Below are 22996 nucleotides of genomic sequence, written 5' to 3' on the forward strand. Positions count from 1 at the left end.
TCGTTTTATTTTTAGTCGGCAATGGAGGTGCCCACTGTGAATGAGCCTACCTGTACTATGCTGTAGGTACATAATTCATACATCCGAGAATCAATAAAATCAATGAAATGAACAATTATATCTCTATCGAACTACAACATACAACGTATTCTGTAAGTTGGGTTTATCCCCATAACGTAGGTACGCGTGGTGTACTCTATACAGCTTAAGTTCTTGAGACTTGAAGAATTTTCATACTATGTAGGCTGGTACGTATGATACAAAATATAATGATCTACAACACGAGTAGTCGGCTGCGTATGCGACCTCTGTCCTTGAAAACCCTGATGTATCTGGCTCAAATGATATTAGCGCGGTTATAAATAAGACCCAATGCCTTTTTGGTCATTCTTTTTAGACATTCTTTTTTTAAAATATTTTTTCTTCTCCGTTTTGTAGCTAGCAGGATAATAAGTAGCAATAGTGCCATCAAGAATAATAGACATGCCGGGCTTATCCTCTACGGTATACAACATGCGAAACGTATTGACTAAAAACATACTCGAGGATATAAAAAGTGGTACCCAAAACAATATGCTCTTCGATAACTCAGTGATACAATTGACAGCTGTAAGAACACACGCAAGTACGGAGTAAACCAAATCCAATTAACTGTGGTATACGATTGTAGGGCCGACCGCCCTCGAACTGCCCCTCCTCCGCGTCTCCTTATCTGTCGACGCGCAAAGCATTAGATTCTCAATATTTCGTGACTGAGACCCATTGGCTTCGAGCCCTTCCTTCATCTCTCTTTCATCTCTTGCTGAAATACTCCCAGAACCCCAAACAGCCTCATTGATAACACTTCGTTCGCCATGGAGCAAGAACTCCTGTCGCTCCTGGCAGATACCCAGTCGCCGAAGGCCGATACCAGAAGGGCCGCAGAGTCACAGCTGGGAAACCTTTATGTCCATGATTCCTTCGCAATATCACTCACAGCAATCGCCTCGCACGAGTCAGTTCCGGTCAATCTGCGCCAGTCTGCCCTCTCAGTCTTGCGCACCTTCATTGCCGCCGCCTGGTCCCCAAATCTCGACGAATTTAAAGGACAAATCCTCATCAACGATGCGAACAAAGCTAACGTCCGCCAAGCGCTATTGGTCCTCGCGACGAACGACACTCCCCAGCGCAAGGTGAAGAACTCTGCAAGTTACGCTGTCAGCAAGATCGCCAGTGCCGACTTCCCAGACGACTGGCCCGAGCTGCTTCCTTCACTGCTCCGTATCATCAATGACTCCGCCAGTACCGATGGCCAGATGCACGGTGCGCTGAAGGTTCTCTTAGATCTTGTCGATACAGGGTTCAGTGAGGAGCAGTTTTTCAATGTCGCCCGTGATCTCGTTTCGTCCCTTTTCGCCGTGGCTACCGCCGAGTCTAGACGGCCAATGCTGCGCGCTCTGGCTGTCGCAGTCTTCCGTTCCTGCTTTGATACCCTGGAAATGGTTCTAGAACAACACAAGACGGCCATTAAGCAGTTCATGGATGAGGTGCTCAGTGCATGGTCGCCATTCTTCGACACAGCTCTGAAGGCACCCCTGCCGCAGCCACCCAGCGTGGAAGAGGAGCATAAGCAAGGGGAGATTGCATCACAGTGGAGGGGAATTGTTGGGTTAAAGTTGCAAGTCGTCAAGGTATGCAATTTTTATTTCATTTTGGTTTTGCCGGGCTTTCGCTGACATGATTTTTGGTTCATAGACTCTCATGAAAATCCGCATGGTGTTCCCTGCTCTTTTGACCGCACAAAGCCCACTCTTCTTCTCAACTGTCTGGGCGGAACTTACCAACGCATTGCCCATCTACCAGAATTTCTACATTGAGGAGGAGAGGCAGAGTCGTTTGGAGGATGGGGACGGACTTCCCCACTCACTTGATTTCCTCGTTTTGGAGGAGCTTGATATTATCCAGGCCCTCTTGAAAGCACCCCCCGTAAAGGCAGAGCTGCAGCAGCAACTCCACAATGCTGGTGCGACTGCCAGCACATCCAGCTGGCTTCCGGAAATTATGAAGCTCGCCAGTTCCTATGCACAGATTACAACAGAGGAGGAGGCTCTATGGGAGATTGATGTGAACCTTTTCCTCTCGGAGGAGACTTCCGTCACGGCCAACTACACTCCTCGAACCTGCAGTGGAGATCTAGCGATCAAGGCTGGTGAATGGCTGAAGGGTACAGCTGCGGAGGGTCTCCTGGGCTACATGAACACCCTCTTTGCTGATTCGTCTGTTTCGTGAGTATCACTCTACATTTTGGCTGTGACATTATATTGACCATGACGCAAATAGATGGAAATCACGAGAAGCCTCCCTGTACATTCTCAACTGCTTGCTTCGAGACTTCGGCGAAGTGGATCAAGAGATATCACTTGAACTGGCATCCCACTTCACTCAATTCGTACAATATGCGACCCAACAAGAACAGGAGCTCTTGCGCGCTCGAGGCTACCTTGTGGCTGGCGCTCTGTCCAAGGTCGCCGGCGAGGCATTCCAACAGACCACATCATCTTACTTGGAGGCCACTTTGAAGGCGATCGCCGAAGACCCCGCCGAGGTGGTCCAAGTGGCCTGCATCCGAGTGCTACAAGATTTGATGCCCGCTTTGCCGACGAGCTTGGCCCGCCCCTTCCAGCCTGCAGTGATTGCGGCCATTTCAGAATTCATCTCTGCACACGACCTTCGTGAACAGACTGACTCTGATGATCTCAAGGTTACGTTGGCGGAAACCCTCCGGGACACTATTATGGCCGATTCTAGTGTGGTTCTGTCTTCTAGTGCCATTGACGTGCTGTTCAACATTGCTAGTAGCGGAGCCGAAAACTTCCAATTGACCTTGACGGTTACAGAGGCATTTGAAGATATTGTGGACCAGATTACCGACAATGGCCCCGATTCCTACATGCGTCTTTGCGAGAAGGTGCTTCCATCACTGATGGGCGCGATTGATGTGGGGAACCTGACCGAAGAGAATGCTTTGACAAACTTCGCAGCAGATCTTCTTCGCGCTCTGGCCGAGCGGAGTCCCGAACCGATGCCCGCTGGTTTCGTGGAGACGGTGATGCCAAAGTTGAACCGCCTGCTGCTAGACTCCGATGAGGCCGAATTGATCCGACCCGCAACGGAGGCCGTACGACACATGCTCTCCCACGACTTCGCTCAGTTCATTGTCTGGCGTGATCCTCAGTCTGGAAAGGAAGCACTTGAAGTAGTGTTGGTCATCATTGACCGCCTTCTGGGCCCGGCCGTGGATGACAACGCCGCCACAGAGGTTGGCCAGCTAGCAGCAGAGCTGGTTGAACGGGCCGGCTCCGAGCGCCTCGGTCCCTACCTGCCGCAGCTCCTGCAAGCCGTGGCGCAGCGACTGGCGACAGCACAGCAAGCGCAATTCATCCAAAGTCTCATCCTCGTCTTCGCGCGACTCACTCTCATCAGCGCACGCGAGGTAGTCGACTTCCTGGCCCAGGTCAACCTAGGAGGCCAGAGCGGACTCGTCGTGGTCCTAAGCAAGTGGCTTGAGAACTCCGTCAACTTCGCCGGCTATGACGAGATCAAACAGAACATCTTTGCCCTGGCACGACTATACGAGCTCGCCGACCCACGTGTGGCCGAAGTGCCCGTCAAAGGTGACCTCGTCATCCAGGATACTGGCCGAATCAAGACTCGCTCCCAGGCACGCAAAAACCCAGACCAATTCACTACCGTGCCCGCACCACTGAAGATCGTCAAGGTTCTAGTCGAAGAGCTGGGCGCAGCATCCGGAAATAAAGAAATCGACGCTGCCACCGCGGCAGCCCTAGACGAAGCTGACAGCGACGACGGTGACGACGACTGGGAGGATCTTCCCAGCCAGGTCCTGGACCTCGGTATCGGAGCCACGAAACAGGGGCTGATGAGCTTCGGCGAGGGTGGCTCCGAAAGTGTCTTCGGTGTGCGTCGCCGAGACGATGAAACGCAGGGCTTCCTGGCAGATTTCTTCCGACAGGCCTCCACGCAGCCTGGTTTCCAAGAATTGTATGCGGCGCTGACTCCGGATGAGCAAGCTAAGCTACAGAGCCTGTGAATTGAGCTGGGTGAAATCTTACTCGAGGCTGTTGTTACGAGTACCCTTCCCCGGGTTATTAATGGTTTGATGCATGGATGTCAATAAAACATACAAGGAATTGTATCTGTCGCTTGTACGGCGTAAACATACCCTTTTCTTTTTTTTCTTTTTCCACCTACCGTACTGTAAATGAGCATTAGCAATCCTTATAGCAGGGACCCTGGGCTGGATTGGGGTTGTCCATGAATGCCATTTCTTTGTTTCCATTCCCCCAAGCCCAAAAGTTACTGCAACGTTCTGCTTTGTTGAATTAACTTTGGGCTAGAGGTCTAGTCATTTAGTCTTCAGACTTTGACAAGAGATAAGTAATTGGAGGTGATAATATAATGTATAGTGACTTCCAAGGTTTGAACCCTTATTTTGTGCAATCTACAGCCTAGCTCGAAACAAAAGTGCATCTGTACCCATCGAAAAGTGAACGAGTCAGGACACCCCTGTTTCTGCAGTCCCCATTTCAGTCGGAACCACCCAGGGTTTATGGATCCGTCCCGTGTGGGGATGTACCAGACAGCCGGGTCCAAGACCAGGGATGATCCTTGTTTTGACTTTTGCCTCTTTTTTGCCTTTTTATTTTTGCTTCTTCTGGCGACATTTTTTTCCTTCTCTTTCCGAATATCTCCTTTCATATCTCCCAAATTTTCCAGCGGAGTTAGGCTCTAACTCATCTGGCTTGGGGTATACCTACAGTGTCTCTTGGATTCTCATTCTGTGTTAGTGCTCACCTTTTACCGCTTCGCGGTCACTGGGTATAACTGAGCACGCCATTACCTCCAAGGCTCCACTCCACCTAGGTGGCCCGGAGCGTCCGGGCTCCAGGGCTATGACGGTGGCTTAGTCAACCAACCTCAATACCTAGGTACCTACACATGGACAGATACCTTACTTCTGGTATGACTCTTGGTGGCAGCTGTAGCTTAAAGATGTGGAAGTAAACCATGGAAAGATACAGAATTGGCGGTACGGACCGGAAGGACCGACCCGTTCGCCTGAAGCCTATCCATCCCATGGATCTTGCAACGCGGGGTAACCTTGAAACGTTGCTGCGCCTTCTCAAGGATCACGAGATCGTTCTGGAAGCCGAGCATTCATAATAAGGCGAATGAATACTGCATTTATACCATATGGTGGAAAGGGTATTCAACAACTGCAATAGTAATAGTACAACTGAAAATTTAAAGGACTAACGTCTGCGGCATAAGAAGAAACAGTAAAGAGAGAGTATGGTAGATTCTATGATATTAGGGTGGAAGTAAGTATTAAATAAAAGTAAAATACAGACAGGATAAAGGTAAGGCGTAAGCAAGATTAAAGTGAAACCTTGGAGCAAATATAAAAGTAAGCCTAGTTTGTTAGTTAACACCTAGTTACGACTGTAGTTAGTTTACTGCTCCTCCCGAGATCGATCAGAACTTGCCCTCTCGGTAGTCCCTGGCCAAAAGTGATGCGCGTATCTGCGCTCAACGGGTCGATTCCATCCTACGATATACACGGCCAATCTAGCAACGGAGTTTTGCAATGGAACGGCTTGTCCAAAAGGAACATGGTCTATGCAGCAAGTTTGGAAAATCCACGAGTCTTGCCCATTTCTGCGAAATCTTTCTCATTGAACCTTAGTAGAAGCTTTCTTCCAGCATAGCTCTACCCATTTGGGTCCAATATACTGAAACTGACGAGTCTGGCGAAAACACACTTTTATGGCTTTAGACTCACATGCTCGACATATTGCTGTCCAGGGAGATCGACGCCAAGATGGTCGATGATTATGGTCTCCTATGGATATTCAGCGGTCAGTCCTTCCTCTCTCCGCTTTTATGCATCCGGCAGGACATCTGATTTTCTCCAGTGACCATACTTTGTACAAAAAGCTTTAGGGCTGTAAGTACATATGCATGTCCTCACCTTTATAGATAAGCGCGGAGAAACCATCATGATATCAGCATAACACATGAAGTGTCAAGCACTGTACATATCTTTTTGAGTAGCCAAGTAAAAATATCATTTCTCAACGATATCTAGATTGTAGATACTAGCGGCCCTGTGTGATCTAAATCCAAGTAATTTACGCATCAGCAAGTTGTCCAACAGATCACAGTAGTAGGTTTATTGTCGGGAGTACACTTGACGACCATTCGATATCTTGGAGAGTTTCAAAGTTTATCATAAAAGAATATCTTTGCGCCAAGGCGTCTAGTGCAGGTATGGAAGGTGTAAAGGTGCCCAGGTGGGCACCCCCCAGTCAATCAGGGTTGAGACCCCGGGACTAACCATGGAACCTTGGAGCTTTGGAAATGCGCTAATCGAAAATCCAAATCCCGGGGCCACCTGGGCACACCTAAGCAGACCGATTTGGAATGGGCGACTTTCCCGTACCAGGTTGTCGGATTTCCCACTGCGGGGTCAAACAGAAACAAAGGTACGGAACCGGCCAGGTGGTAGAAAAAAAAAATAAGTGGCAACGCTAGGGTTCCTCCCGGTATCCTCTCTCTCGGGTTTCTTAGTTTTCTTAGACTTGGAATTGATAGCTTCATTTCACTTCCCCTCTTCTACTTTCTCTCTTCACAAAAAAAAAAAAAAAAACCTCCCTCTCCTTTTCCCTACCTCTTCCCTCTTCCTCTCTCTGCTCTCTCTCCTCTCTTTCTTCCCAATATCCCTACCTCTCCTGTCTCGCCATGTCACAACCCAATCTCAATGAACGCATCCAAGTCGACGTAAGTAGACCATTCCTTTCCACTGGACTTCTTCGATCCCCACCCCTACCTCATATCCTTGTATCTGCCAGCACCCAAAAAAATAGATCACCCTCCCTGGCCGATCTCACAACTCCAATTCCCACTCTTCCGAATTTATAATTTAATCTCCAATAATCTCCAAACCTCAACTAACAACCCCCCAGACAAGCGACGACGACTCCCTCTTCGAAATCCAAACCCTCTCAGGCTCAAACATTTCCTTTGCCTCTTCCGTCCGAGACTACAGCTACGAAAATGGCCGCCGCTATCACGCCTACCGCAACGGCCAATACCCCTTCCCGAACGACGAAGAAGAACAAGACCGCCTAGCTCTAACTCACCACCTCTTCAAACTGCTCACAGGCGGGGATTTGCACCGCGCACCAATCAACGACTCCAATCCGCGCCGCATTCTAGACATCGGCACCGGCCCCGGCGAATGGGCCCTGGAAATGGCCGAAGACTACCCGCAGGCGGACATCATCGGCACCGATCTTAGCCCCATCCAGCCGAACTGGGCGCCGCCTAATTGTCGCTTCTTTATTGATGATGCGGAGAGCGATTGGACTTTCTCGCCCGGTGAGACGTTCGACTATATCCATGCAAGAACTCTGGCCGGTGGCATTGGGGATTGGCCGAAGCTGCTTAAGCAGGCTTATCAACATCTTAAGCCGGGCGGCTGGTTTGAGGCGCAGGAGTTTGAGAACCTTGTGTGGTCCGATGATGGGACCCATGAGAACGCTACTGCTATCAATAGCTGGGCGGAGCTGTTGACTCAGTCTAGTAAGAAGTTTGGGAAACCGATGGATGTTGCACCGAAGATTTCGCCGTGGATGACTGAGCAAGGGTTTGCAAATGTCACCGATGATATTTATAAGGTATGGTGTCATTGTCTTTTTGCGGCTGTTGTTTCGCATACTAACTTACTTTCAGAGTCCTATTGGTGGCTGGGCCAAGAACCGCCGCTACAAAGAAATCGGTCGCATCGGCAAGGTGTCTATCATGGAAACTATCGAGCCGTACTCGCTGGCTCTCTTTACCCGTGTCCTGGGCCTTTCGTATCAGGATGCACAAGAGCATATGGAGAATGCGCGGGCAGAGTTGATGAGCAACTCGCACCACCTTTATGTGCGCTTCCACTTTGTCTACGGACAGCGGCCTTTCGACGATGCATCCACTGATTCCGAGGCATCTTGAGACTTGGCACTGTGGCAATGATGATAATGATAATAATACCCCATGACCTAAAGCTGAGATTGAGAATATCTCTGTCCCTATCAACTTCTCCGGTCTCTGTCGCCATGAAACATGGCTTGACTATATTTGCACGCATTAATGTTTAAAGGCTCCTATGTGCTAGATCTTTTTGCTTCATTATGTTCATATTCATGAGGGCATGGTCGATATCGTGAAGCATGAGAGGACGGGAATATACTGTGGCGCAGTGCGGTGATTCTGTCTCAGACGATCTCACCGTCTTTACCTGCCTGGTATCGACCAGCGATCCAGGCTAGATGATCAATATATCCACTGAGCGGGTTTCCCGGAGGTCCAGCTCTGGACCTGTCCCGAACCAGTTGATTCCAATTCATTCGGCATATGCACAAGATGCCAGGGCTCCGTTTGAGTGCGCGCTCATGCCGTCGTCACCGCCCATTCCCAATCCCGAGAACCCGACAAACCCCCGAAACAGCCTCCTCGGGTGAAGGACTCATCCGCATGACCTGAATCACCTGAGGTAGGCTTTGTTCGTCACAACTGGCAATTGTTTCTAGCAGGATCTCCAGCAGTTCCTGTTTCCCCTCGACCTCCCAGGAGCTTGGCATTGAGTTCATGATGGTTGTTGGTGAAGGACGGTCCTGTGAATTGGGGCTGGCATGACTTGAAGTATCGCTTGCCACGGGTATCGGGGTGGGTATTGAGAAAGGTGCATCTGTATAGATGTTGATGTTTGTGTTGGTGGTGGTGGTGGCGGCGGTGTTGGTAAAGGGGGTGATAGATGAATAATGAGACGGGTTTTGGTATGTGTGCGTGTGCGGAAATTGGTTCGGACTAGGATTCGGATTTCCATATGCATCTTGCCCCCACTGATGATATGCAAGAGGCCTGTCATCTTCATTTGGTATTGAATATTCTTCCCCGTAATGTGTTGCTGTTGCTGTTGGTATGGGTGCGGGGTAGCCAGTGTGTTGTAGGTATGGTAGTGCTTTGCCTCCGTCAAGCATATAATTATCGCTATTGGCTCCGTATAGCGGTGTGTGGTGCATCCCTGACATCGTATTCTGTGCTTGTAACCCGTGCATTGGGAGACCTGGGATTGTTCCAGACATGTCCCCAGGAGCGAAGGTCATGCCTCCGGTATAATATCCAGACATTGTCGTGTCTTCTAGGGTATCTATCCAAAGTTAGCATAAGCGCTAGAAACAAGCGGAGTGGGAATAGAACACACTTCCAAAAGCAAGCGATTCAACTATAGTCGACCCATCCAGCTCCGTAACTTGCGGCGCATACCCCGTCGCGATAGGATAAGCTGAAGCCGAAGCCGACCGCGACAAAGTAGACATTGGCCCAGTCCCATTCTCGCTCCCCGTACTATCAGGACTCGTAACAGTCACAGAGTTCGTCATGGTCGTGATCGACGAGGATGGCGACGACCCGCCCCAGCTGCCTTCACCGGTATCCGGGGTACCTCTAGCCGAGGCAGAACCAGCGCCAGCGCCGGTCACATACCCAGAGCCATTGCCATGGCTATGGCTGTCGTAGTTATAGCCCGTGTTCGTAGGCGCATATTGTGTCCAATTCTGGCTGTTCCCCGGGAGAGTCCCGCCCGTTTGGCCCGGGCCCGGGCCCGGGCGCGAGCGCTGGCGCTGGCTTTGACTCTGGCTCTCGCTATAGCTTGGCTCTCGTGGACTGTGGTTTAGCCGCCCCCGCAGCTGTGCGACTTCGCGGCGTAGTTGGTTGATTATCTCGGATTGACTGATGTGGGCGCGATCTTCGGCCGTTGTTAGGTAGGTACATTCTGCTTCGAGACCGCGGATTATGCAGGCGTGACATGGGATAGAGCGGTCGCACTGGTGATTAGAGAGGGATGATCAGTGATTGCGGATTAATTTAAAGGTGTAGAGATAGTAATGTGGGAATGTCGAGAGATAGAGCAGTATCCGGGTACCTTCACTTTGCGCTCGCGACACCTGAGGCACGACTGCTGCGGGCGTATCTTTGTCTTAGAGTCTGGGGGCATTGCGAGAATACCACTCTACCGTAACAATACAAAATATTGGTACAATGATGTTTCAAAAAATCAATTCCCCCAGAGGGATAATCGGAGAAATCGGAGAAACCGTTGAAGTTGAGGGCGGGGGGTTCCACTCAGAAAAGTCCGGATTTTTGCATCCCGGTCGTCCATGCAGGTTCAGCTGTGCCACAACATATCTTTAAGGGAAAAATGTGAGCGATCGCATTTCGGTTCCATTTTTTTCTCATTTTGACTCTGGGTGAAAGCTCTGCGGCACTCTGATTGGGTACAGTCCCGAATTGTCTTCTCGTGAAGATCGGTGTGTCTTGCAGATCTTGGATTGGATTCAGTATACCCTGCGAGGAACTCTTGTGTTGTATGCCGATATATGCTACTTCACCAAAGATGCTATATGTCAATGGTACCGTCACAATGCTTATTATGTTCGCGATTACTGCAGATCCCAGTGCGTTATAGATGCGACCCCGGTGCGGGGGTTCCTTGAAAGTGAGCTAGTGAGCTAGTGAACGAAGTTGAGCGAAAGATTCCGGGATGATTTGCAACGTACGCCTCAGTCACTTAAAAGCCTGCGCCATCAAAGCATATTACAGTATTTCGTCTTGTCTCTACTCCCCTGTTGCAAAGAGACCAATGAAGTCACTTTCGGCCAGCTGGGCAGCCCAGAGAGGGCATGGCCGGCTTCCTCGTATTCCCACTGCTACCAGTGCAAGCGCCCACTGAAACAGCGCCGGCAATGCTAACTGGGGCATCGACTACCTCAAGCTGGACGGATGCAATGTCTGGGCCGAGGAAGGCCGCTCGCCCCGCGAGGAGTACCATTTCCACTAAATGCAGTAGTACGATGTGTTAAGTGCAATGCCAAATCCGCTTACCTTCTCCAATTCCGCACCTGCATATTTCGAAGACAAGGCGTCCGACTGGGTCCCGGAATCCGGCAAGTTGGCGCGCCACTCGGCGGATGTGATTGTCTATCCCAGCAATGACAGTGCCTGGGATAGTATCATGTATAAATATGACTTCCACGCGCGTCTAGTGCGCTACCAGCAACCGGGCTACTATAACGACCCGGGGTTCCTGATCCCAGACCACCCGAGCCTCTCTCAGAATAAGAAAAAAACCCCACTTTGCGCTCTAGGCTTCCATCGGTGCGCCACTTATTCTCGGCGCTTACATTCCCTCCCTCTCGGACGAGGAAATTGCATAGAGCAAGAAGGCCCTCAGCGCGGTGAACCAAGACCCGTTGGGGGCAGCAATCTGCTCTCTTTAGTCGCGATCGCGCCTTCGACATCCTACCCCGCTCCCTGGATAATGGATGCAGACTCCTAACCGTGTTGAACCGTGGAGCCGATGCGGCCACAACGACCGTCTCGCTCGCGCGCCTCGGCCTGTCGTCTCAGTCTGGCTGCTTGGAAGTATGATGCACGCGATCTCGTCACCGACGAGGTCTTAACTATCGACTCTGCTATCGAGATCCAGCTCGATTCTCATGTTGCTAAGGTTTACCGCATTGCGCTGCAAAAAAGCTGTATTAAGACCACCCCTACCGGGATGGTTTTCAATACCCCCTCTAGTCTTTGTATGACTGCTTCTACTGATTTTGTGATCTTTGAAAAATGTAGTGTCTCACAATCCCAGGTTTGGCATGTGACGGCAACAGGCGATGCCTCTAAGCTGACTTTGGGTTCTCTGTCGGACGCGTCGGTTTGTCTTGCTGCTGGGGATGGGGTCTCGCTTGCTAACTGCCTGGGTGGTACTGGTATTACCCGGGATCATTACAGTTCGGGTCATTTCCGCAGTTTGTCTGGGAGTTGCTTGGTTCAGAGCAAGAATAAAGCCAGTATCGAGGACTGTGATTGATACAGTGTTGGGCGGGATCTTTGGATTGCCGAGTGGAGTGCGTCTGGCCAAGGGAGATTTAAACTAGACCAGATGTAGATTAGCGCGAAACCGATATTGTGATCACGTGGTTTTATATGGGCCCAACTTTTGTATACCTAGGTATAGGTGCAGGTGCGATCCTGCATGACGAGAGCACCATTGCTAAAGACCTAAAGGGCAATAAAAAGTCAGACTTATTAGCCACACGAGGAGACTTATACAATAAGCCGGAAGATTAACGGACACCCGAGCCTTCATCTAGAGGATTTGATCGATTAGGAATGGGCTGCGGCAACAGGTGCAAAGCTTCATCATTTGTACATTCAGGTTCTGCCCTATACACAAGATAACCAGACCCAGTGGTAGATCCATACAACCAACAACAATATTCACAATTTCCCCAAGGAACTTTAAAAAATCTACCCCTGCAAAGAAAACCCAACACCCTCCCCAGTCCCCATCTCAACGAGATTAGCCCTCATCCTCTCAGCCCTCTCCCCAAGGCCGAAAGCAGCATCGTCACGATGAACCCAAGCCCCAACCCCATGCTGCAACACCGCAGTAGCCCTAACCTTCTTCTTCTCCTCAACATCATCACCCCCATCTCCAGAAGCTTTCAACCCAAGACTTCCATGCAAAGTCAACCTCGTCTCAACTCCACCCTCACTCTTCCCCCGATAAACTCCACGATGCAAAATATTACTATTATAAAACACCGCATCTCCAGGCTGTAATTGAACTACCAACTGGTCCGGCAACTCAGCCGCGTAAGGATCAGCCTCACGCTCGACCTGCGTGCGTGCACGTGCATGCGTTCCCGGCACAACAATTAGTGACGCATCGGAACACAGCGCCAAGTTATACTGGCAATGCGACTGACGGCCGCCAGGCGCCTTAGCTGCAAGCTGGGCTAGCTCTTCTTCGGCAGTTGCGTACTCAGAGATATCGTCACGGTGCCAGCGGAGCTCGAAGTCTTTGGTTTCCGGCGCCACGAGCAGATTGAACAGTTCCATGACGAGCGGCTCATTCTCGCTGCTGGCACCGTTTTCAACGCCCATTAGCTCTTCCGCTACGGCAAGAATCGTGGGGGAGAAGTAGCATCGTGCGAAACTCTCCCGGCCTGGCATTTCGGGGTGCATTAGGTGCTGCACCCCCCAGATTCCGCCCTCCGAGGCGGGCGGTGCTGTGGTCGGCCAGGGTGGAAATTGTTTTGGGACGGTGCGGAAGTGTGGCCAGCTTCCGCTGCGAGTTATGGTTGTTGCTTTTGTGGCGATTTCGCGGTAGTGCGATACCTCGGCTGGGGTTAGGAGGTTGCGGACTACTACGAAGCCATCGCGTTTGAGGGCGTCTAGGTTTGGGGTAGACATTTTGGTAGAGAAAAGGTGAAAGAGTAAGACAATTAGATCTCGAGTACCTGGAGATCGGGGAAATATTGGAGATCTAAATGTTGAAATTTATAGTCTGCGGGGGATTGAAATAGGCTAAAAAACAATACGACGCAATGTCGCATTTACTTTTCTGGCACTTGGATGCTACCGTGGATCTCCAGATGTGACCTTTGCTGGGTCCTGTTATTTACAACATTATATTATATCCTACATGTACATATATGTATGTATCCATGTGTATTTTATCGATATACATACATTGTTCTAGTCTTTGATTCTAATAACAAACAAATTGCAATTTCTTGTTTCAAAACAGAGACGTCATGGGGATCACCAAATGCCAAGAACAGCCAAGAGCCAGAGGGCTGAGTCCTCTGCCACAGTTTGAGATCGCACATGATCTTTTTTTCTCTTAGAACCCTTTTTGCTTGCTTCTTTAGCTTCTGCTTATTTTTGGGCATATTCCATATTATCTATCCCTTGGATTTCGAGAAAAATACCACGGCGCAAAATCTCAACCCCGCCATGCCCCTCCTCCACGCGGGCTCCGCCCTGCTAGTACTGCTCTTGATACTCCCGCAAGTACATGCCTTTGGAGCTGGAAATATCGCCTCTATCTCCGCCGTCGAAGGCAAGAACTGGCGCCATGGTGATATCGAAGATGTCCTCAAGACGCTGGCTTTCATCTCCGGTCACAAATGGACCTCCACCATGATCAAGCGTGTGTATTTTGGTAACTGGTTGCGTGATTAGTGAGTTATCAAAGAATCGAAAGATCGATTTGTATTCTGACAGCTTCTGTAGCTCGCAGGCCATGGATGTTGGAACTCTTAAAAGTCTGCAGGCCGATACGATCCGTGTTTTGGTGTGGGTCCTTTCGTTCCTGAGCTTCGGCTATGCCACGGGTGAATTCGAGGTGACATCGGATCGATTGGGTGTCTACCGTCCAGAGGAACATATCGAGTGAGTTCAGCTCAATCCTCTTTTCTTGAGAAGTTGTACTGATTGTCTTCTTTCTCGCAGTAACCCCAAGGACTATGCCGACAATGAAGATGCACGCCAATATGACAAGCGGTTGCGCCCACCCGTTCGTGCTGTCGAGCTCGAAATCGACCCGAACACCGGTATGAAGAACTATATCGCCAATGAGCGAGGCGACTGGGCCACCAGCGCTGCCTTTATCAAGTTCAGTCTTAGCCGCAGTATCCACTTTGGACGGACCTACACCAATGGCGGACAAAAGAAGGGCAACGAGGAGGACTTGTGTGAAGCACTCCGGTGTCTAGGCCAGGGACTACACACGCTGGAGGATTTCGCCGCACACACCAACTATGTTGAGTTAGTGTTGCGCGAGATGGGTTTCAAGAACGTATTCCCGCACACGGGTACTGCCACTCAGATCAACCTTCATGGACATCGCGTTTTCCCGCTTGTGACGGGAACTTTTGGTATGGTCGATTTCTTCCATTCCGTGATGGGAGAGGCAAATGATCATTTCACTCAATCCGAGGTCAACGAGATGGATATTGCGCTCGGTGATGCCGAAACGAATGCGCAGTCGAACAACTCCCTAAATGCCTTGACTGGGCTTTTGGGCAAGATCCCCGGTACCAAGGAGCTTGTCGGTGAGGCTGAGAGTCTCAAGAGGTCGTCAGCGGCACAAGAAATGGCCAACCGGAGCCGTAGTGCTGCGACCGACTATACACAGTCTTCTTCAAATAGCCACGAGCGGTCCCGTGCCGGGCCAACTCAGTCTTCAGGCGGCGGTTCGAAGCCTAGTTCTGGGCTTGACGGCATGCCTGATTTCAACCCCCAGGAGACAGTAGCCAAGATATATCCCATCCTGGCCTTCAGAGATAAGGTGATGCGGAGCTTGAACTCGATCATTGAAAAGATCCCAGGCTTGGAGTCACTCGTCGAGAAGATCTCTGAGACTTTAACCGTTGTCATCATGTCGCTCCTAGCGCCTTTCATTCGACCTCTGATCAAAGCTGCTTCCAAGTCCATGCAAACTGGATCAGCAGGTGTTATTGATGCCTCTGGCAAGCACCAGTACGAACCATGGACCGATCCTCACTGCACAGACCCCACCCACTCGTTGCTCTCCAAGGACCACTTTGCCAACGTTCTGAATGAGCCCGCCGGACGGGTCGCCTCTGCAATCGTAGAGTACATCGCGCCTCGCGTTCTGTACGCTTGGCAACACACCAATGTCTCCGAGGACGAGGTCCTCAATGACTGCATGCAAGTCTTCCATCACCCAGCGTTGCGCAACATGCGCAATGATGCCCATCGTGCAATGTTCGAGGCTGTCGAGAAATGGGCCCATGCCCGCCCAGACCGGGGCGCTTCCCTTGACTCCATCCTCAGCTCGGAGGGCGTGAGATCCGGTCGTAACACTGGTGGAGTGAGTCACACTCACAGCGGTGGTCATGGTGGATTCGCAGCATTGGGTGGTGCCTCGCACAGCCAAAAGCAAAGTCACAACCAAAGCCAAAGCCACGGACACAGTAACAATGGCGGGCATTCATCTGGTGGATTGTCCTCGTTCCTCCCCCAACAAAATCAGCACCAAACCCACCAACACTCAAACAGCAGCTCCTCCGGCATACCCTGGGACAAGCTATCCAGTATTCCCGGGTTGTCTAACCTGAGCAAACTCGAAAGCAAAATCTCCAACTTCATCCCTGGAGGCTTGTCGCGAGATGCAAATGACCAAGGGTCTCAACAGCACCAGCACAGCTCATACCAGAGCCACGAGGCAGGTGGTAGGCACGAGCCTCAGCACGTATCTCAACAAAGTCACGGCTACCAGCATAATCAGCATCATGAACAGCATTATGGAGGCTCGCAGCCGCACGGTGCCCACCATGGCCCTCCACATGGTTCCCATCCGGGTTCGCATGGTGGATCTGGACAGGGCCAAGGACATGGACATGGTCACGGGCATGGACATGGTCGTCCGGGCTTCTAAGGATTGGATGATGCGACGAAGATAAATGATTGGGTTGAATATGTGGAGACCAAGTGCATATGAGATGGAATTGAGATGTTATGATTGTATTCTAATGAAATCGGATGGTTCTTTGTGTCGATTTATGGGGTGGTGGAGTTCGGAAAGACGACGAATGTGGGAGGCTCACGGAACTTGGAGGTCGTACTTCCTTTTATAAAAGCTCGTGTGAAACCCGTGGTGTTGAGTCCACTTGAGCTTTCTTTGGATTGATATGGGGCTGTTGATTCCTCGGGGTATCTCTCAGTCTTAGGGCTCGGGTCATTACCCAGGTGGTTTAGTTATTGTGTTTCTCTCCAATCGACAGCTCTGTTTACTTTGTTTCTTGCCCTGAGATTCTGTCTCATCATGGTCTGATATCTATTCCATGATGGCTTTGCTCGTTTCAATAAAAAGATACAGGGTTCAGATAGTCACGCCCCAGTAAAAGCCTGATATCGATACTATAAAAGGTTCAGACGTGAGTTACACACTTAGAAAATAGATAAAATTGATGATGAGACGAGAGCCAGGGGGGGACTGTTTAAATACCCTCCTACACTTACCCTGCTATCGTAAGGAACCACCATAGCGAAGAGTGCTTCGCGCGTAGAAGGGGCCGTTGCTAGTATGTGCTGGATTCGTTATGAGAATCTGCGAAGACTGGAAGAAAGCAGAGATCGAAACTCACAATATACCCGACTCGAGTAGCGCAATAGACAATAGATTATTTGCGCGAATCCCACCATCTTGTAACATACCCAGACCGGGTAACAGTTTTGGTCGATAACGTTTGGGTCGAGAAATAACCTTTAGTTGTTAGCTTCACTGGCTCAAGAGTGACCGGGGTGGCAACTCACAATGCTGCGGCACTAGAGAACGCTCTGTCAAGGGATCAATGTCGTTAGCAACAACAACTACTAAGGGTCCTACTCACAGTGGGAATGTGGAAGGTCCAACGGCCGGGACTGATACACACATAATTTATTAACGCCCGGCAGTGAGGCCGAAATGGGAGCTATCACAGATCTACCAATACATGTCATGATATATGCCGTGTCTCCTTTGAACCCATACATAGTTACTATCGGTATAGGTCATCTCAGCTGTAATTAGCTTATATGTTTAGCCGATTTGCTCCTGGCCTGACTGTTGTTGAGGGTTCCTTAGCGTCAGAGCCGCCGCTTTGTTGCTCGTGAGTAGTGTGACTCTATACTCTGCTTTAGTCCCGCTAGTGTGCTTAGTCTCCTAGGACCACCATATCGCCCGCTAGATATGTCTGCCTCTTGCTCTCTGACTATGTGGGTAGTCATCAAGGAAGAATTCTTACATCTTTTTTCGCAAGGCTTTGTTGGGTATTTTGGCCCTCGTCGAACAAAGGGCAAAGTTGGCTCTTCAGCAATGACAGTACCATTCATTTCCTTTCTATAAATTTATATAAAGAGTTCTTTTAATGGCTCTAATTTCTTTCGTGTCTAATAAACGCCTAATTTCTCGGGTCTAGTGATGAGTCCTACCTAAACTCTGGCGCTATATAAACCTTTCCCTCTTCCCGTCAAGAACAGGAATTCACCGACATTGTTCTGTTCTACACTGCTCCAGATCCAAACATCCACACTCCACCCAATACCCAACTACACTCAATTGGGTGAGTCCTGCAGCCCATATATCATCATGTCATCTAAAGAGTTTTTCAGGTGGGCAAAGGGTGCAGCACTCTGCAGCGGACCACTAGAGGCCACCGCCCTACATTGCCATATCGCCCGAGTAGGCGTCAATACCTGGCCACTGGTTGTAGTTGACGAGTTGATCAATGGGAATTACCTTATCTGGACCCTATGCGCCCGCCTTGCAGAGTCCGGTCTCGACCAAGATTGGACACGCAAGTTTAACTCCCAGCACCGCTCCCAGTGGGTTCAGACCCAGACGCTTGTGCAACAGACCCAGGGCGTTGACCGTTTCCAGCTAGATATCCCACTCCCGCCTATGGTGCAGGCTGTCTTCACCTACATCGATAATTCTATGGCCCCCCGCTACCTGACCATCAGGTCCACACCTGCTGGCCCTCGCCTTGGCGCGGGTTTTCTGGAGCTCTTACAGCATTCGGCTAACCCAGACCGTTCCTCGACTGATGTCTTCATTGTAACTCTCGATGAAGAGGACGTGACCGGAGGCACCGGAGTTGCCCTCCATCAAAGGGGTTTGAACCTTATATGAAGCATCAGGTACTAACAGTTCTTATTAGATGAGATTGGTAGCTTTAACACCTACTAGAATATCTCCCTTGTCTATATATCTCCTTTATAATCCAGTTGGTTTTTGTCCACTCCCAATGTATCGGATAGTTGTAGCCCCGACCGTGGTGGCGAGATTAAACCTCTTTTCAATATTTTATATGGAAGTTTCCTCGGTTTAGAACATTGTAGATTTCTGCGTGTATAAAGAAGCGCAGTGGTTAAATTTGGGTATAGAGGGCTGTTAGGGCGAGTAGCCCAAAGCATCTACCTAACTTTAGGCCCAACTACCTAATTGCCACAAAACTTTATCTAGACAATATACCCGTGGGTGTTTTGTTCTAATACCCAAAAATAATACAGGGCTGTGTAGACTGGTCGCCTGATGGCAAAAATAGGAGCCAATAATCGCTAGCGGGGAAAGAGTGAGTGGAAGGCCTTATTTTGTGGCTCGTATCGCCCGTTTGAGGCGTAAGACTTTGTTTCAACGACAATAACCTTGGAACTCATCATTCGATAACCTGGGGATCCAAATACATAGACTTGCCCAAACGGGGTTCCAAGGTTACAAATAACTACAATGTAACTCTACGTCATTCAGTCATGATCTTGCTTTACGTGTCTGTTTCTCGTATTCATGTCTCAGTTGAGCCTTTTAGCAAGTATATGTACAGGGAAGAGTATAAGAGGGTCGTCAGCACCATCGGTATACCCTCTAACAACAGCAAAGAATCCAACAGCAACAATTCCAAAGGAACAAAGAAGCAAACTTTACTCCAGCAAAATGAAGACCATGTCGATTTCCTCTCTCGTTCTGGCGACTGCCACCTCCATCCTCGCTGCACCCAGCCCTGTAGTACCCGCCCTAGAGCCACTGCAACTTACAAATCTCAACGCAGCCATCTACAGCACGAGTCCACCAACAACCTGCTTCCTCTCTTTTGCTCTCAAAGACCCAAATACAAACACAGACACCAAATGTTCTGCTTACTGGTATGTTCTAACCTAGCTTCCAACATCCTCTATGTTTAGGATGCCATGTAAGCCCAAAACCAAAACGCAATGATACTGACCTTTATACAGGTCAATTGGAATGCCCGGAAACAAGACCTATGACTGCTCCGACAAGGCATACCAGCTCCACCTCCCAAATGGAATCTATGATATTGAAAACATCGATTTGGGAGTCTCTCGCGCAGACGGCACTGAGAGTGGGCGGTCAGTTGTGAGTGGCGACTTGTGGAAATGCGAGAAGCAGGAGTATCCTAAAGCACAGTGCAAGTGGGATGGTATTTTCAGTCTCGATGTGGCTCCATCTACTTGATTGGGGGGTTGTCGGTATGTAGAGAGAAGGGAGTATGCTGAGGCTGGGCGGAATTTCTAGATATGTGGGCACGCTATTTTTCTTGATTTTTGTTGGTCGAATTTGGTTTAATTATTATTTATCTCTTGCCTTGTTGCCTTTAAATATATTTCAAATTGTTTTTATTCCCATCTGAGACACTAATATAGTTAGCTGATATAAAATCTAGTAATAACTCGAGGGATTTGGGCTATCCACAAGAGCTAAAAACACAAAACGAACAACTGAAAAGGTGTATCTCAAGAAAGCTCAACACCGCAGCTCTACCTAGGTATTCCATACATTAATATTGTTGAAGGAGATCTCCTGTTGTAGATCAAGTCCACCGGAGTTCCAACCGGCAAAATGCCCGCTGACTCATCTTACCCACTTCCAGCCACTGGCCATCAATTCCGTCGATGTCAGTGGTTGGAAGCAGGTGGATTCGCCGGCGCATCGTCTCGATAGGCTGCCTGATGAAAAAGCTTGTGATTCAGCGATTGCCCCGGCGCTACCGATAAGGCTTGTCGACACCTGTAAGGAGTATTACAATATTACTTTATGGATGAGACTACTGGCCCACGCGCAAAAGGGCGGAGCGCTTGTGATCTATGTCGACACCGAAAGGTAATATCCACACTACCAGTGGTGACACCCCCTAATCTGATTTTGCCGACAGATCCGCTGTGATAGAAGCCAACCAGCCTGCGAAAATTGTCATCTTGCAGGACTACCATGTACTTTCTCCCAACTTGTATCCCAACATCGGAAAAGTACCCGACAGTAAGACTACTATATCATTGGGCCCCTCTTCAAGCGCTTACGGGGTACACAGGGAGCTTGCCGACACCAAAGCTCGGGTTCGGGAATTAGAGGCGACCCTGCTCGGACTTAAAGAATCCACAAAACAAAGCCACAAAAGGCTAGCTATCCCTTCTCCGAGCAGAAGCTCTTCTCCAGCGTCGCCTAGACCCCTCTCTCAAACATTTTTATCTTATTTGCCCGATACTCGGGATTTCGATACCGCGTTGGCAGCTTTCCAATGGCATATCTCATATTGTGGGCTCGGGAGTGCTCTTTCGACGCAAAGGGCAGCTTTTTACTCTCTCGTTCAAGAGCAAACAGGTTGCACATTCAATATGGATGAATTTGCTCATGAGGTCACCCAATCTTTCAGCTCACAACAGCTCAAGTCGACAAAGAAAGTGATTGGGATCAAATGGCCAGAATCTGCTCTAGTCCAACGGTGTTTGGAATATTTTGAGAGAAATGGTCTCTATTCTATATTTCCAATTGTCGATGTGGAGGCCGTGCAGATTCTACTCAATGCGAATGTTTTAGATCAGCCCCCAAACATGACTCGTGCCGCGAACCGGGCTTGTCTGGTTGCTTTTGCGGCAATGATCACCCAGATCCACCGCCATGAGCGAGCTTTCGCCGGCGCTGATCCTGATGCTTACTTGCAAGCAGCGCTAACACTACTTCCTGAAATGTTATTAGAGCCTCCTGATATAAGAACTTTGGAATCGGTGACAATATTAGTAAGTTCTTCACATGTCCAACCCCCGAAGGTGGATCCCATGTCTCCCGTGTCTCAGAAGCTTATATGTGGCCATAGATGCTCTATATCGCCCCTCTTGGCAGACCCCAGGCAGCCGAACTACTTCTTGGAATCGCAGTGCAGCTCATCTATAATCTCGGGGCAAACAGAATACAAACCCCCAATGAGATACACAGGAAAGATCAGCGTAGCCAACATCTCCGAGCTTTGTTCTGGCATTGTTATGCCGTCGACAAAGAATTCTCCATCCGAAAATCCCAGCCACCCTTGATAAACGATGCCGATTGTGATTTAGATCTACCTACGACGTACGCTAAGGAGACCTCAGAACGTCACTTTTACATGAAGCCCTTGTCGTCCAAGGAGCTTCTTTTCCCCTCGGACCTCCGCTTTTCTGTGCTCAAGTCCAAGATCTTCCGGTTACTTTATTCGGTGGACAGTCAGGCACTGCCCGAAGCTAGACGCCTTCAGCATATCCGTGAACTTGACCAAGAACTGAGTGACTTGAAGCTGGGGTATCCCGCCGACTGCCGGCCGGAGGTGTTCGCCACCGAGAGCGCACCGGACTATCTGTTCCATGATATCAGTATCCGCGGTATGAATATCCATTTGGAATATTACTACTGCCTTGGAAAGATCCACGGAGCGAGTGACACTTGCAAGATAGTTTCTCCGCAGAGCTGGTCGCCTCTCCCATCTAGCGCCGAGCTGTGCTTTGAAGCTGCAAGGTGTTCGCTGATCTACATTTGGCGAGTCCGCCAGTTCGTCAACCAGCACACATTCTGGTAAGCGACTCTGAACGTTGTCCTACGTATATATACTAATTCGAGTTTCTTTTGTCATCTAGGCTTCATGCGCAGTTCCTCCTTACGGCCGTTTTCTCGGTCTTCTGGTATCTCATCACGGTTCCAACTTCATCTACTTTCACAAGAGATCTCAAGACTCTGGAGGATATCGCTAAGCTCTTAGCTCAGCTCGGCGAAGCGGTGGAGGACGGGCAGACTTACCCGCCGTTTTATCTGGCCCAGGCTTTTGTTGAGAGGTTAGTCTCGCTGGCGCGGCATTCGCGGCCTAGGGTGGAGGGCACTTGATAGGATTGCTTCGATATTTTAGGTCATTTTCCTCTTGAAGGGAGTACTTTTTTATATATAACAATGCTAGTACACTCTGTGACTCGGGTTTGGTCTTTGGATTGACGTAGGAATCATCTTGTGTTGGAGCATAGAGACCTCACTCCTAGGCACTGACACATTGACTTCCGCTAGGTATTTGGCCAATTTAATTGATCTGCATTGAAATTATGTATTGTGTAGCACCATAATATATTTAATATATTTATAGATCAGTATGAAGTGTTTGTATTGACTTGAGTACAAGATGTTTCCTTTTTATCCGATCGGATTTTCCACCAATCCGCATCGTTAAAGTATACATCTGCTTTCCCCTCTTCTCCTTGCATATTTCCATTATCCTTTCCCCTCTCT

General features: G+C 49.5%; 9 protein-coding genes across 9 annotated transcripts; 6 read left to right on the top strand and 3 right to left on the bottom strand.

Annotated features, from left to right (window-relative positions):
• Nucleotides 1-854: 854 nt before the first annotated feature.
• N7455_001365 (uncharacterized protein) lies at nt 855-4090 on the top strand (the record flags this gene model as incomplete). Its single annotated transcript, XM_040951137.2, has 3 exons — nt 855-1670; nt 1735-2264; nt 2320-4090. The coding sequence occupies 3 exons, from the start codon at nt 855-857 to the stop codon at nt 4088-4090; spliced, it is 3117 nt and encodes a 1038-aa protein (XP_040817515.1).
• A 2664-nt stretch (nt 4091-6754) lies between these two features.
• Nucleotides 6755-8200, top strand: N7455_001366 (class I SAM-dependent methyltransferase). The gene is made up of 3 exons (XM_040951229.2): nt 6755-6840; nt 7026-7739; nt 7795-8200. The coding sequence occupies exons 1-3, from the start codon at nt 6802-6804 to the stop codon at nt 8056-8058; spliced, it is 1017 nt and encodes a 338-aa protein (XP_040818272.1). The 5' UTR covers nt 6755-6801; the 3' UTR covers nt 8059-8200.
• Nucleotides 8201-8507: 307 nt separating this feature from the next.
• Nucleotides 8508-10102, bottom strand: N7455_001367 (Zn(II)2Cys6 transcription factor domain-containing protein; the record flags this gene model as incomplete). Its single annotated transcript, XM_040951915.2, has 3 exons — nt 8508-9256; nt 9311-9932; nt 10031-10102. The coding sequence occupies 3 exons, from the start codon at nt 10100-10102 to the stop codon at nt 8508-8510; spliced, it is 1443 nt and encodes a 480-aa protein (XP_040818145.2).
• A 651-nt stretch (nt 10103-10753) lies between these two features.
• Nucleotides 10754-10936, bottom strand: N7455_001368 (uncharacterized protein; the record flags this gene model as incomplete). Its single annotated transcript, XM_040951565.2, has 1 exon — nt 10754-10936. The coding sequence occupies one exon, from the start codon at nt 10934-10936 to the stop codon at nt 10754-10756; it is 183 nt and encodes a 60-aa protein (XP_040817913.2).
• A 36-nt stretch (nt 10937-10972) lies between these two features.
• aglA (putative alpha-galactosidase) lies at nt 10973-11974 on the top strand (the record flags this gene model as incomplete). The annotated part of the gene is made up of 3 exons (XM_065603982.1): nt 10973-11262; nt 11385-11529; nt 11594-11974. 3 exons carry the CDS (start codon nt 10973-10975, stop codon nt 11972-11974), a joined length of 816 nt encoding a protein of 271 aa, XP_065462473.1.
• Nucleotides 11975-12414: 440 nt separating this feature from the next.
• On the bottom strand, nt 12415-13362 carry N7455_001370 (phytanoyl-CoA dioxygenase family protein; the record flags this gene model as incomplete). Its single annotated transcript, XM_040951976.2, has 1 exon — nt 12415-13362. The coding sequence occupies one exon, from the start codon at nt 13360-13362 to the stop codon at nt 12415-12417; it is 948 nt and encodes a 315-aa protein (XP_040817520.2).
• Nucleotides 13363-13688: 326 nt separating this feature from the next.
• N7455_001371 (Het-C domain-containing protein) lies at nt 13689-16617 on the top strand. The gene is made up of 3 exons (XM_040951338.2): nt 13689-14135; nt 14188-14346; nt 14407-16617. Exons 1-3 carry the CDS (start codon nt 13780-13782, stop codon nt 16355-16357), a joined length of 2466 nt encoding a protein of 821 aa, XP_040817626.2. The 5' UTR covers nt 13689-13779; the 3' UTR covers nt 16358-16617.
• A 1432-nt stretch (nt 16618-18049) lies between these two features.
• On the top strand, nt 18050-18592 carry N7455_001372 (uncharacterized protein; the record flags this gene model as incomplete). Its single annotated transcript, XM_040951741.2, has 1 exon — nt 18050-18592. The coding sequence occupies one exon, from the start codon at nt 18050-18052 to the stop codon at nt 18590-18592; it is 543 nt and encodes a 180-aa protein (XP_040818581.2).
• Nucleotides 18593-19393: 801 nt separating this feature from the next.
• Nucleotides 19394-22603, top strand: N7455_001373 (fungal specific transcription factor domain-containing protein; the record flags this gene model as incomplete). Its single annotated transcript, XM_065603983.1, has 6 exons — nt 19394-19602; nt 19693-19834; nt 20349-20578; nt 20631-21492; nt 21570-22297; nt 22360-22603. The coding sequence occupies 6 exons, from the start codon at nt 19394-19396 to the stop codon at nt 22601-22603; spliced, it is 2415 nt and encodes an 804-aa protein (XP_065462474.1).
• Between the last annotated feature and the right edge of the window lie 393 nt (nt 22604-22996).

The sequence above is a fragment of the Penicillium solitum genome (genome assembly GCF_028829755.1).
Source record: "Penicillium solitum strain IBT 25940 chromosome Unknown utg000001l_segment0_segment0, whole genome shotgun sequence".
In the NCBI taxonomy this organism is placed as follows: Eukaryota; Fungi; Ascomycota; class Eurotiomycetes; order Eurotiales; family Aspergillaceae; genus Penicillium; species Penicillium solitum.